The sequence below is a fragment of the Suricata suricatta genome, chromosome 15 (assembly GCF_006229205.1).
Source record: "Suricata suricatta isolate VVHF042 chromosome 15, meerkat_22Aug2017_6uvM2_HiC, whole genome shotgun sequence".
NCBI classification, from domain to species: Eukaryota; Metazoa; Chordata; class Mammalia; order Carnivora; family Herpestidae; genus Suricata; species Suricata suricatta.
In genome coordinates, this window is record NC_043714.1 from 77,987,521 (window position 1) to 78,000,136 (window position 12,616).

A 12,616-nucleotide genomic window follows, 5' to 3' on the forward strand; every position below is an offset into this window, starting at 1 on the left:
AGTTGCCTTCTTTCTGGCCACCTTTCCTCAGTCCTGCCCCAGCACGGACCTGGGCTCCACCTGCTGCAGAGCGTGCCCCCCCCCCACCAATGTGCCATTCCTGGGAGGCCACTGGGTCTTTCCCTGCCCCCTGTGTGTTTCTTGCGCTCCCCTCCGCTCTCTGTGAGCGCCCTGGGACTCCTGGCCTGCCGGAGCCTCTCCCTTGGCTCTGCCCACCTCACCTCTGCGGCAGTCTGTCCTTGCAGCGAGGCGCCTTGGCTTCCTTGCCCTGCACCCCACTCCCAGCCGTACCAGCACATCCTCAGTTAAGGCGAGGATGAGCGCCAGGCGGGGTCCCAGCTGCCAGGTGCCGCTGAGAACCGTGTCTGGGAGGGTGGAGGGCCCACCTGGAGCAGGGGAGAAAGCCTAGGACGGGGCGGGCAGCGTGTCATTTTATATTCCAGCCTCAGCACTTCGGGGCGAGTTCAGAAGCTTGGGGAGGGGTGTGACAGACAAGACGCCCGAGTGAGGACAGGGCCTGCCAGGCAGTCTCCTCTGACAGGTCTCACTGGGGACCCAGAACTTCCTGGTGGCAGCGAGCTCTGCTGTGATAGGACCCTTCGGGGCAGGAGACCGTGGCCCCAGCACGAGGGCCACCATCTGCTCAGCACGGGTCTTGCACAGAACCCTTGGCCCCTGCTGGGATCCTGTGCCCAGGCGCCTGCTTCTCTCGGTCTTTTCCTGTGCGAGGCCCGGAGAGCCTGGGGGCGCGTGGAATGGCCAGGTGGGCCCCTGTCCTCCCGTGTTGGGGCGGCCGAGGGGGACTGTGATTTCAGTCACCCCTATAGAGAAAGCAGGAGGTGTCAGCAGGTTGCCAGGGTGCTGGGCTCACCTTCCAGGACCTTCCTCAATGGTTTCTCTGCTCAGTTGGCACATCCTTACCGGACGATGATCCTGAGGGCCATGGAGACGGTCGTGAGCAGTCACATCAATGAGCTGGATAAGGACGTGGCCAGGGCTGTCATCTTCTTGGCCTCTAGTGAGATGACCAGGGTGAAGGTATGGGGCCCACCTGCCCGCCTGGGGAGGGGAGCTCCTTTCCTAGGACTTTGGTCCAAGCACATTAGGACTGTGGCTGCCTTGGGCCGGCTGGCCGCCCCTTCCTGCACGCTGGCGGCGCTGCCGGGATCCTGCGCCCACGCGCCTGCTTCTCTTGGTCCTTTCCTGTGCGAGGCCCGGAGAGCCTGGGGGCGCGTGGAATGGCCAGGTGGGCCCCTGTCCTCCCGTGTTGGGGCAGCCGAGGGGGACTGTTTAGAGGTGGAGCCAAAGCAGAGAAAGACTCTCAGGGCAGGTGCCAGGGCGCCGGGGCCTGGCTTCCCGGGCAGCACTTCCCTTTCCCCGCAGGTGGAGGTGGCAGGTGCTTGGCTCCCGGGCGGGAGGGCCTCGGGAGAGTTCTCTAGCACTCGGTCACCAGAGCCTGAGAACAGGGCACAGTGTCCCGTTTTTGCCTCCTGGGCACTTTCAGGGTGAAGTCCTGTGTCCTTGTTTGATCAGGACGTCGGTGCATGTTTGGGGGTGGGTACAGGAGTTGGTGTATGACTGGCAGCAGGCTGCCAGCAACGTCCTGGTGGCCGCTGGGAAGCAGTTCATCGGCAAGGTGATGGAGGAGGTGCTGCACAAGTTCCAGCCGGGGGCCTTGCCGCACTACTTCGTCGTGCAGACCCTCGCCAGCCTCGCGGCCTCCAACGGTAGGCACCGCCTGGCCCGTCCCCACCGGCATTCCAGAGCTAGTCGGAAGGACCTCTCCGCCACTTGCCCCAGGCTGTGTGGCCCGGGGACCCTCTGCCTCTGGCACGGGGCTCCCTGACACGCCCCCTTCTTGCAGTGTTCGGCGTGGTGCCCTTCCTGACGTCCATCCTGAGCACCATGCTGCCCATGCTGTCCATGGCCAAGCACGATACCATGAGGGTGGCGTTCTGCTGTGGTAAGATGGGGTCTCGGGGGCAGGGGCCGGGAGCTGCCTGCCTACCCTTTGGGTTTGGGGGGGGTCATGAGTCCTCTGGGCCACAGAGGAGGGATGAGCGGTCCTGGGTGGCTGCAGACGTGTCTTGGCCCCTGCGTCTCTCTGCTTCTGTCTGCTGGCAGGGACCCCTGTACCTCATGTTGCGGTTCCCTGAGGGTGGGACACTTGGGAGGGGACAAAGCCGCAGAGACTTCCCACGTCTTTCCTGGCTCCGGCTCCGGCTCCGGCTCCGGCTCCATGTTGGGCATCTTCAAAAGGGGTCTTTACTCCCCTCCCTCCCATGTCTGCTGCCTTCTGTGTGCCCAGCAGGGGGCGCCTCAGGGGGGAGGGGCTGAGGGGCTGAGGGGGCCCTTAGAGAAGAAGGAGGGGGTGCTGTTGGGAGGGAAGCGTAGAAGGTGCTGGGGGCAGCTGGGCCCTCATTGCGTGGCTTCCTCCGAAAGGCCAGCAGCCCCAGCACTGGGGTGGGGGGGACTGGGGTGGGGGGGCGGTACGGGGAGCAGGACTCCGGTTAGGAGGGTCCTTGGTAAGGGAAGGGTGTGGGGACAGGACACGCTCAGGGCGCCCAGAGCTTAGCCCAGGGCCTGTCGGGTGCTCCCTGTCTGGGTGCTCTCCCCCACCCTCCCTGCTGCATGCTGGGGGCGCCTGGGGCCGTTCACAGCAGCAGACTGGAGCGTAGGGCCCTCATCCACCCTGCTCACGGCGGCTTCTGGTCCTGGGGCCCTGGGGAGGGGCTCCGGCTCCTGCTGGCCATCCTGTCACCCCTTGTTCCCGTGTCCCTTGTCCCTGCCACGGCCTCCTTCCAGTCGTCTCCCGTGCTCCTACCCCTGTGGGTGATGGCAGACCCCCCTGGTTAAATTGTAGAAACCCTCGCTGACCTGGTTTTGGGTAAAAAGAGAATTTTGGTTAGGATCCTGGGGCAGCTGAGCTGGGAATTCCCACTGGGCTGGACTGCAGAGCAGGACCCAGAAGGGCCAGGCCCTCTGAGGGGAGGGGCATGATACTTGGGTGCAAGCTTGCTGGCACTGGACGGGGGAGTTGGGGGAATGCCTAGGACCGCACGTCCAGGCTGGAGGGGGAATAAGATTTCCACGGCACAGCTGAGGGCTCTGTCCCCGTCCGCCCCACGCCGTCCCTGCGGCTGCCGAGGCCCCGAGTGGGAGGCTGGCCTGTGGTGCCGAAGAGCCGACCCCTCTGACACCACTGATGGTTTTTACCGCGTCCGTGTCTGTCGTGTGTGAGCGACAGTCGCTCTGTGTGCGGCGAGATGCTCTCTACAGATGGACACTCCCGCCTGGCGTTGGAGGAGAGAGTGGCCCTCTCCGCTGCCGTGGTGGGCTGCGAACCGGAGTTTGTGCTCCAAGGCCCTCAGCGTTAAGTCTGCAGACACTGTGGCCGGTGGGAGAAGAGCCGGATGCCTGGAGCTGGAGACGGTGTCCCCCAGACATCCGGCGCGCCGCCGAGCGCAGCCCTGGATTGCTGCCCTCGACCAGTGTCTCCGAGAGCAATAGCGGCGGCAGCGTAAACAGAGCCTTGAGACCCAGCCGAGCAGACAGTCTGGGGAGAAGAAAATGGCCCAAAAGACCAGGCGTGATGAGCCCTCCGGGGCTGAGGGGAGGGCAGGGCCTGGTGGAGCTCGGGGTCAGAGATGCGATGACAGACGGCAGCGAGAATGGAAGTGACAGACGCTCCGGAGCGGCGGGCTCCCGAGGGTCAGGGCCACCCAGCCCCCGCACTGGGACGCTTTCGCGGGGAAGATGGTCCGAGAGGACACCGAGGAGTGGGACGGCCGTCTCCCCCGGCGGTGCCCTGCCCACGGCCGTCCGAGTGGCGAGGCCCTGAGGGCCGCGGCCGGAGACGGAGGTCCATCAGTGACCCCTGCCTGGAGGGGGCTGGAGGTGGGGGCGGGTGCGTGAGCACTGCCCCCTGCCCTCGTGTGCGCCAGTGACTGGAGAGGAAATAGCTAGTAAGAGCCTGGCCACTGCTTTCCTAACCGCCTCGCTACAAGGCGCCGAGAAACACTGGTTCGTTCGAGCAGCGTCCTGATGACTGAGCTCAAGGAGGCTGGCGCGTCGGGGCGTCAGGGGTGCCGGGGGAAGAGGGCCGGGCTCCGTCCCTTCTCCAAGGGGCAGGGGCCGTGCGGCAGGTGGGACGCGAGGCCTCCTTGTGCTCTGGGGGCGCCGGAGTCGGCCTGGGCTGGACCCTCCAGGAGCCCCTCCCGAGCAGAAGGGCGGCTGGGGGCGCAGAGGCGCTCTGGGAGGTGGCTTTCTTCTCTGAGTCCTTGAGGGGCCTGGTGGCTCGGTAGGCTGAGGTCCGAGCCCAGGGTCGTGGATAGGGCCCTGCATCTGGCTCTGCAGTGAGTGTGGGGCCTGCCTGGGACTCTCCCCGCCCCCGCCCTTCCCCACTCGCGCACGCACTTGTACACATGTGAACTCTTTTTCCTTAAAAAAAGTCTTTCTTAAAGTTCTGTGTCTTGGGGACTTGTAACTGATTGCTCTCACGCACACACAGGGGTCAGGCTTTCTCTGTCGGACTAGGGAGCCCGAGCTGAGAAGTGAGCCGTGTAAGCGGGCCGGGGCAGAGCCGTGCCGGGCAGGGGCTGGTGCGGCCTCCTCCCCAGCGCCTCCGCACCCCACCCCTCGAGGGGCTCCGTGACAGGGGCCCTGCCTCCACCTCTCTGCTCTAGTCCCCAGCCTCCCCATTGATCCCGGGTTCAGTGGTCTTCATCTGTGCCCGGACCTGGTCGCCTGTGTGTCCCCGAGCGCAGCCGCTTTCACGGACACCACTGTCCAGGCCTGCCCCGCCCCAGCCTGACACTGTCCACCTTCAGTGCCTTCCCACACCCCCTGCACCCAGGACTTCTGGGCACAGCGACCCTGCAAACTGCGTGGCATCTGTCTGTGTGTGAGGAGTGAGGTGGGCACAGCACCTCCTCTTTTTGCCTCGTGGCAGGTGCCGTGAACCGAGGCTGTTCGGGAGCTTGGAGTCTGTACCAGTTCCGTACAGCGGTCACTAACACCGCAGATCGGGCGCTTAAGAGAGATGCAGGGAGCCTGGCCGGCGTAGTAGGTGGAGTGCGCGACCCTTGATCTCAGGGTTGTAAGTTAGAACCTAGCGTTGGGTGTAGAGATTACTTAAAAATAAAATCTTAAGAAAAAAAATAAGAGAAATGTATTCTTACGAATCAAGCTGTTGCTCAGAGCCCTTCCTGGGGACTCGGAGGGAGACTCTGTGCCCTGCTGTCACTCTGCTGTCCTCTCCGCATGTCGGTGTGCTCTCTTCTCGCGACACAGTCGTGTTGGGTTTACAGCCCACCCTCCCCCACATGATCACGTCTTACGTAGTCAGACCTACAGAGGCCCAAGGTTCCAGGAAAGCTCCCGTTTTGCGGCGTGGGGAAGGACACGGATGCGGGGGCCCCTCCGGCCCGGGAAGGGAAGGTGTCCTGCAGGCGGTGGGGCTGGAAGGGGCAGCGGTGCAGATGTGTCACGGCCACACCGCTGTGGCAGCCCTGCAGAACTTCAGCGAGAGCACCCTGGAATACCTGGCCAGCCGGGACCAGGCCCCAGACCCCACGGTCAGGAGGGACACCTTTGCCGCTGACATCTTCAGTGCCTACGACATCCTCTTCAACCACTGGCTGCAGAGCCGTGAGGCCAAGGTACAGGCTCCTCGGAGCCGGAAGCCTGTCACCTCGGCTTGCTGGCCGCTGCCTCCCGCCCTCAAGCCTGGCCCACCTCCGCGAGGCCGGCCCGAGCCACTTCTGCTCTTCTGCGGGCTTTTGGGGAGGGGTCTGAGCAGAGGGAAATGGAGACAGCTGTCTACACTTCCCAGTCCCCCGTCCATGTCCCCCCAACCCCAGCTTCCTCAGGGAGTGGAGGCATCCTGCAAAGGTCTTCCCAGAATATGGCCTGTTTTCTGCCCTCCGACCCCACTCTGCCCGGAGGCTGCCGAGTCGCCCGGGGGCTGCGCTGAGCTGAGGCGTGACGAGCCCCCTGTGGGTGCGTCCTTCGCGGCCTCTCTGGCCCGGTCACCGTCCAGACCCAGGCCGTGGTCACTCTGACCTCTCTGCCTTTGGACCCCTTTTGGATCCCCTGGTCACGTGGTGCCTGGGGTCCCCTCATTCCGATCCTGGGTTCTCGGTGAAGGCCTCGTGCGTCTCTGCCGGGGACGCTGCCGGCATTGCCGCACCGGTACCTTGCAGCTCCGGCTCGCCGTGGTGGAGGCCCTGGGGCCCATGAGCCACCTGCTTCCCAGTGAGAGGCTGGAGGAGCAGCTCCCCAAGCTCCTGCCGGGGGTCCTGGCCCTCTACAGGAAGCACGCCGAGACCTTCCATGTGTCCAAGGTGCGCGCCTGTGAGCTGCAGCCTGTGCAGAATTCTGTCCGCTGACTGGTCCCCACCTGGCTCAGGGGAGGGAACCTCAGAGGGTGTGGTGTGGTTCAGTGGTGAGCAGGGTCCTGTCATGGTTCTCCTCGCTGCCCTTCCCTGCCCAGCGGACCTTTACCTTGGCCTTACCCCAAGTCTGTGCCCGCCATCCTGAGCCTTTTCCTCCCGTCTCTATTCTTGACGTGGAGGTAGGGATTCCTTATTTGAGCCCTGAGGTGGGGTCGTTGTGGCCAGGAGGTGGGGGTGAGGGCTTGACGTAGGCCCGATGGCCTCTCTCCTCCCTGTCTTGAACAGAGCCTGGGCCAGATCCTCGAGGCAGCAGTGAGTGTGGGCAGCCGCACGCTGGAGGCCCAGCTGGACGCGCTGCTGGCTGCTCTGCATGCTCAGGTAGGATGTGCTGGGCACAGGACCGGGGGGCGCCTGAGATGGGGCAGGCTGGGGCTCCTGGGGCGAGTACAGGAGGGCATGCTAGGTGTGAGGCACTGGGGACCTGCTCTGGATGGAGCTGGTGTGACAGGGGCAGATCCCGGTCTGCTGAGACTTGCAGGGAGCAAGAGCCAGAGGGGTGGTCCAGCCTAGTAGTGCTGAAGCAGGGGTGTTCCCGGAGTCGTGGGTGCGGCCTTAGGTGAGAAGAGAGCTCCTTCCCGTGGTGGGGACCCAGGGAGGCCCGAGACGGCCTGGGAGCATCTGCACTGGATGTGAGTCCCCAAGGGGAGCTGGGGTCCTGGAAAACACTGGGAAAGAGACTTTAGGCGGCCCATCTGCTGTGCTGTCCCCTCTCTCCAGGTGGGAGGGGAGGCGTGGAGGTCATAGGAACGCAGGCCGAGTGGTGGAGAGGAGTCCTGCTCTTGGAGAGGGGGTGGGAGAGATGTGAGTCTCCTTGCTTCCACCCCCCTGAGGCCCCTCCCGCAGCAGTTGGAGGCCAGCCCCCCCAGCCAGGGAGAGGGGAGGCCTGCAGTGGAGAGATTGAATGATGGTAATGAACTTGAAAAATGGTGAAATGGATAGATTGCTAAGAAAATTAAAGTCAAAACTGGCAGGAGAAGAAATAAAGATCTCAGCTAAACCAGAAAATAAACAGGAAAAGTCTTCCAAGACCTTTCTTCCTTCAAACAGACACAGGCCCACATGGCTCTGAGGTTGGGTTCTGTCTGCCTCATTGCTGCCCTGTACAGATGGCTTTGGGGATCAGCCCAGCGGACCAAAGTCCGTACCGTCCAGGAAAACCTGTCTGTAGTTTGACAGTAGATGTGAGGGGCATACGCACAGTAAAGCTAACTGATCCCAGACTCTCAAAACACGAGGGACAGCGGGCCTCAGCCCAGGGACGGTGGGCTGGGTCAGACGCTGAGAGGCTGTGAGCACGCCTCCTCTCAGGAGCAGATTAGGGAGAGCAGCCTGTGGCTTCAGTTGATGCAGAAGCTTTTGATGACAACGACGTTGGACACCCATTTGTCATTGAAACTCTTAGCAGCAGGGATTGGAGAGGAACTTCTTTAACTTGCTAGAGTTCATGCACCCAAAGCCTCCGCGGCCCTCATCATGAATGGGAGACGGGCACACTCCCTAGGGTGAAGGCCAGGAGAGCCCTCACTCTCACTCCCAGTGGGGCCCAGAGCTGTTTCTGCCAGGGAGAATCAGAAATGGGCGGCGCTGGGAGGCATGGGACTTTGTTGGTTGTTCAGCCTTCCCTCCCTCCCGGGGCCGCCCCGGCCCCGGCCCCGGCCCTGCTTTGTTTCTCCCCATTGCACTGGCTGCCTTTTCAGATCATCTACTTATTGCTTGGTTCTCACAGCCAGGATGTATACGGTGGAGGTTGGGGTTTTGTCAGTTTTCACTGCCGTCCCTCGGCACCTAGAATAGTACCTGTCACTTGGAAGCACTTACTATTTGTGCTATGGGTGAGTGGCTCACGCATCTAGAAACCCACTCAGGTACACATTGAAGCAGAGTAATAAATGCTGCAGGGTTGCCGGTTGCAAGAGTAACGTATGAAACTCAACGGTCGCCTTCTCTATTGGTAGTGAGGGAGAGACCAGCTAGGAAGGGTCCGAAAAATTCCATCTACAATAGCAACAGAAACTGATTACGAAGTGTCTCGGGACTAACTTCACCTAGGACGTCTGTGATGTCTCAGGAGAGGAGGTTTACGCTCCGAAAAGATGACGGGATGAATAAGAGATGTGGCACAGTGTCGTTTCCTTACCGTAGAATGCTGACCGCAGGAAGCGATGCCGGTGGGGGGTGGTCTGTGGAGGAGGGGCTAAGGGGAAGCACAGTTCGACCACGGCTGCGGAGGGAGAAGTCGCGGAGAGACGTCCTTTCGTAGAGCTGTCCCTTCACGTGTGTTGTTTTCCTGTTGGATTTTGGGTTTTCCCAGATTGATCTGTAGCACTTACGTCCAGTCTTTTATTGTCATTCGTGTAAAGTACTTGTTCCTACTTTGTCTTTTGTCGTTTGACTCCACTTATGATATTTTCTGCCATGCAAAATTATTTAATTTTTACATCATTACGTGTCTGTTATGTTCTAGTGTAGATTTTGTTATATTTAGGAAAGCCTTTTGAATTCTGCAAACCCTTTTTCTGATTTAACCATTTTTCAATATACTTTTATAGTTCAATCCATCTGGAATTGATTTTAGGGAAACAGTGAGTGAGAGTCCAGTTTCATCTTTTTTCCAGATGACCACCCTTTGCACTGCTCCTTTGTTGCGTAACCAAGCGTTCTAAAGCTCAGTGTCTTAAAGCAGCAACCGTTACTATCCACGGTCACCACAGGCCAGGGGGCCAGCGCAGCTCAGCTGCTCGGTTCTGGCTCGGGGCCTCACCGTGGTCACAGCCTGAAGGCCCGGCCGAGGCCGGGGGGGCTGGCTGGCTCCACGATGGCGCCCTCGGCCAGCCGTGCGCCGGAGGCCTTTCTCCCCGGGGCTGCTTGAGAGTCCCGCCCACTTGGCTCCTGGCCTCCCCCAGAGGGAGAACCCCCCAGGAGCAGGCGGGGGGGGGGGGGGGGGGGGGCTGCCGCACTGCCTCCCGGGACCCGACGAGTTTTCACAACGGGAATGACAAGGAGGTACCCTGGGGCCTGGAGCAGGGCCCTGGGGCCGGTGCCCACACCCAGCCTCTTCCCCCCGGTTCTCTGAGGGGCCGGCCTGGGGTGAGGCCTGTGGCCCTGGGGATGTGTTTGCTCTGTTGGTCACCTCTCGTGCTCCGTGACATGGGCTGTGCCGAAGACTTGCCATTGAGCCTTCTGTGCAGAGGCCGCGCTGGGGTCGTGACCATGATGGGGGCGGGGGGCTCCATGTCATCTGCTGAGGTGCAGCGGACCCTAGAGACACGTCTGCCCACTGCTTCAGTTTGTGTTTTTGTGGGTTTTTGTTTGTTTGTTTGTTTTGTTCTTGTAATTTTGAATGAACCAACACTAGGTGTTTTGATTTCCAGTACTTCCTATATTCTGGAGATTAGTGGTTTCCAGCCTGTACCCAAAGGAAGGGGGAGGCTGTGTCCTGGCTGCTGGGAGGAAAGGCAGAGTGAAGGAGCCGGTACTCTTTCCCTGGAGACCTGAGGGCCTCTGACCACGGGGGCAAGTGCAGCTCTGCAGCCCCGAGAGAGAGAGAGTGGAGTGACCTGACCAGCTTGGGGGGCGGTGGAAGCCGTGAGGCCCGGGGACCCTAGGAGTGTCCTTCCCTCCAGACTAGCTGGGCCCTGGGGAGACAGCAGCATCCCTGTAACTGCTGTCCTCTGTCCCTGGGAGCAGATCTGTGTGCCCGTGGAGTCGTCCAGCCCCCTGGTGGTGAGCAACCAGAAGGAGGTGCTACGCTGCTTCACGGTGCTGGGTAAGCCGGCGGCGGCCCACACGGGGCCGCCCGTGGCGTGTCTGCTCGTGTGTAGGGGGGGGTGGCAGCTTTGGCCGTGGGTCGAGGGGAGGAGGCTTCTCTGTCTCACTGTCCCTGGCCTGTGTGTGGGTCCAGGACCTCACCACAGAGGCCCGGTCGGGCCGTGGCCCCTGGTCTCCATCCCTCTTGGCCCCCGGGCTTTGTAGGTGCCAACAGTGAGCAGGGAGCAGAGGTTATTACAAATAATTATCTGGCTGTGTGCTTGCCCGGCAGCGTGCTGCGCGCCTGACCGTCTGCTGGCCTTCCTGCTGCCCAAGCTCGATGCCAACAATGAGAGGACCCGCGTGGGCACCCTGCAGGTCGTGAGGCACGTCATCAACTCAGCTGGTGAGCGTCCAGTATGGGGCAGGGCCTGACAAAGGCAGATACTGGCCATCTTTTAGGTGAAAGGAACATCTTGCTCCGATTCATGGACATTGGCCTTTGATAGGTGGCTGCAGAGGCCGGGGCTGGGCCAGCCTGGTGCCATCTGTCATGGCCGCCTCTGGATGGGCACTTCAGGCCAGGGACACACACTGGTGGCCTGTCGCTGGGGTGCGGGCCTCTGGGAAGGGTGCTGGCCAGCTGGGCTGCAGAACACCTGTGACCGGTGCGTGTCTGAGACCCCTCACAATCACCGCGAAGGGTTCAGCCTTCTGCTTCTAGGGTTTATTTACCCAGCAGCAAGCCTGGACACTTTTCACACCTGAGCTTGTGTTTTTCCATAAGTCTTGGTCAATAAACACTGGTCACGGGGTGTGGTGGGCACGCAGCCCGGTTCCGACAGGCCCAAGCTCTGAGTGCAGTCTACACTGCCTCCGTCCCACTGCAGGCCGGACACGAGCTGTGTCCGTGTTGTCTGCTGTCGTGCACGATGCTGCCAGTGACATCGGTCCAGTGCACATTCGGCTGAGTGTGTCCCTAGGAGCGGAGTCTCACGTGGTGAAGTCTGCACGTGTCCACCTGAGTGGATGGAACTGCTCTGTTTCCCAGAGTCTCACCCTGGTGTGCGGGCGGCGTGGGAGCAACACGGCCTTGTGTCCTCGCCAGCGCTCTTTCGTTGTAGCCATTTGGGCGGGCGTGTTATATCTCGTTCTGGTTTTTATAACATTAGAAGCCATATTTAGTTTGACTTACAATGAGAAAACTTGTGGAGCTACCAAAAGTTCCTCAAAGGCAACCAGATTGTATCTTTTTCTTTTCAACTTTATTGAGACGCAGTGGAGCTGTGACGCCGGTGTCTGTGGTGGCTGAGCCGGCCCCTCCCCCGCGGGCGGGCCGTGCCCGTGGCCGTGCGTCCTGTAGATGAGGGTCGGAACGCCCCGCCTGGTGTCGCCCCAGCAGCAGATCTGGGATGCGCGCTCTGCTTGGGTTGGGGTGGGGCCCTGGTTTTTAGAAAGCCTTGAGTTTGGAATTAAAATACTGTAATATGGGGGCTCCTGGGCTACTCAGTGGGTCAAGTGTCTGATTTTGGCTCCGGTCACGATCTCACAGTTCATGTGTTTGAGCCCCGCATTGGGCTCTCTGTTGTCAGCAGGGAGTCTGCTCAGAATTCTCTGTCCCCCTCTCTCTGCGCTCCCCCCGCCAAAAGTAAAGAAACGTTAAAAAATTTAAAAAGCAAAATACTATAATTTGACTAAGATGTTGGGGCTGAATTGGATTCCTCCGCACTGCAGTCCGGGAAGCCACGTCCTGCATGGGTGGGCACCGCTGACCAGGTCGGACTGGCCACACGTGAAATTCCTGCCTCTCACTTTCTTTCCTTGTTCGTCGTCCCCTAGCGGCAGTTACTGACCCTGAGAAATCTGATACTCATTTTCCTTACAAGCGGTTTGGTTGGTTTTTCCAAAGGACTTTTATTTTTTTATTCTAAATCCAGAAACTTTATTGACTGTGCCGGCTGCTCTGGGCGTGGCGCTCTGCCCAGATCTCTGAAGCGCCCTTTCGTAGGTAGTTTCAAACCTTATTTTGTCTTGGGATTTTTTTTAAACAGGATTTCAGTGTTCTGCTGTTTCCTGACTCGTCCTTAGCACCCTGTCATGTGTCCGGTGTTGTCTTTGCCTTGTTGCCTGTCTTCTGTGCTTTCTACGTCAAATGTTTTAAAGTTTTTGGCCTCTTGGGGCGCCTGGGTGGCTCAGTTGGTTGAGCGTCCAGCTTCGGCTCAGGTCATGATCCCACATTTGTGGGTTCGAGCCCCACGTCGGGCTCTGTGATGACAGCTCAGAGCCTGGACGGAGCCTGCTTTGGATTCTGGGTCTCCCTCTCTCTCTGACCCTCTGCTCCTGCTCTCTCTGTCTCTCAAAAATAATTTTAAAAAACATAAAAAAATTTAAAAAATAAAGCTTTTTGGCCTCTA

General features: G+C 60.5%; 1 protein-coding gene across 10 annotated transcripts in view; it reads left to right on the top strand.

Annotated features, from left to right (window-relative positions):
* The window catches only part of MROH1 (maestro heat like repeat family member 1), a 60,586-nt gene that overhangs the window by 14,365 nt on the left and 33,605 nt on the right, over positions 1-12,616 (top strand). For 9 of the 10 annotated variants that reach the window (XM_029923649.1, XM_029923647.1, XM_029923646.1 and 6 more), the window contains 8 exons: positions 907-1,038; positions 1,565-1,727; positions 1,865-1,963; positions 5,509-5,660; positions 6,204-6,344; positions 6,681-6,773; positions 10,143-10,221; positions 10,495-10,608. In XM_029923649.1, the coding sequence (XP_029779509.1) occupies positions 907-1,038; positions 1,565-1,727; positions 1,865-1,963; positions 5,509-5,660; positions 6,204-6,344; positions 6,681-6,773; positions 10,143-10,221; positions 10,495-10,608 (973 nt within the window). Of the gene's footprint in view, positions 1-906; positions 1,039-1,081; positions 1,247-1,564; positions 1,728-1,864; positions 1,964-5,508; positions 5,661-6,203; positions 6,345-6,680; positions 6,774-10,142; positions 10,222-10,494; positions 10,609-12,616 lie in introns of those variants that run through there. The other variant, XM_029923654.1, reaches the window with a different exon arrangement.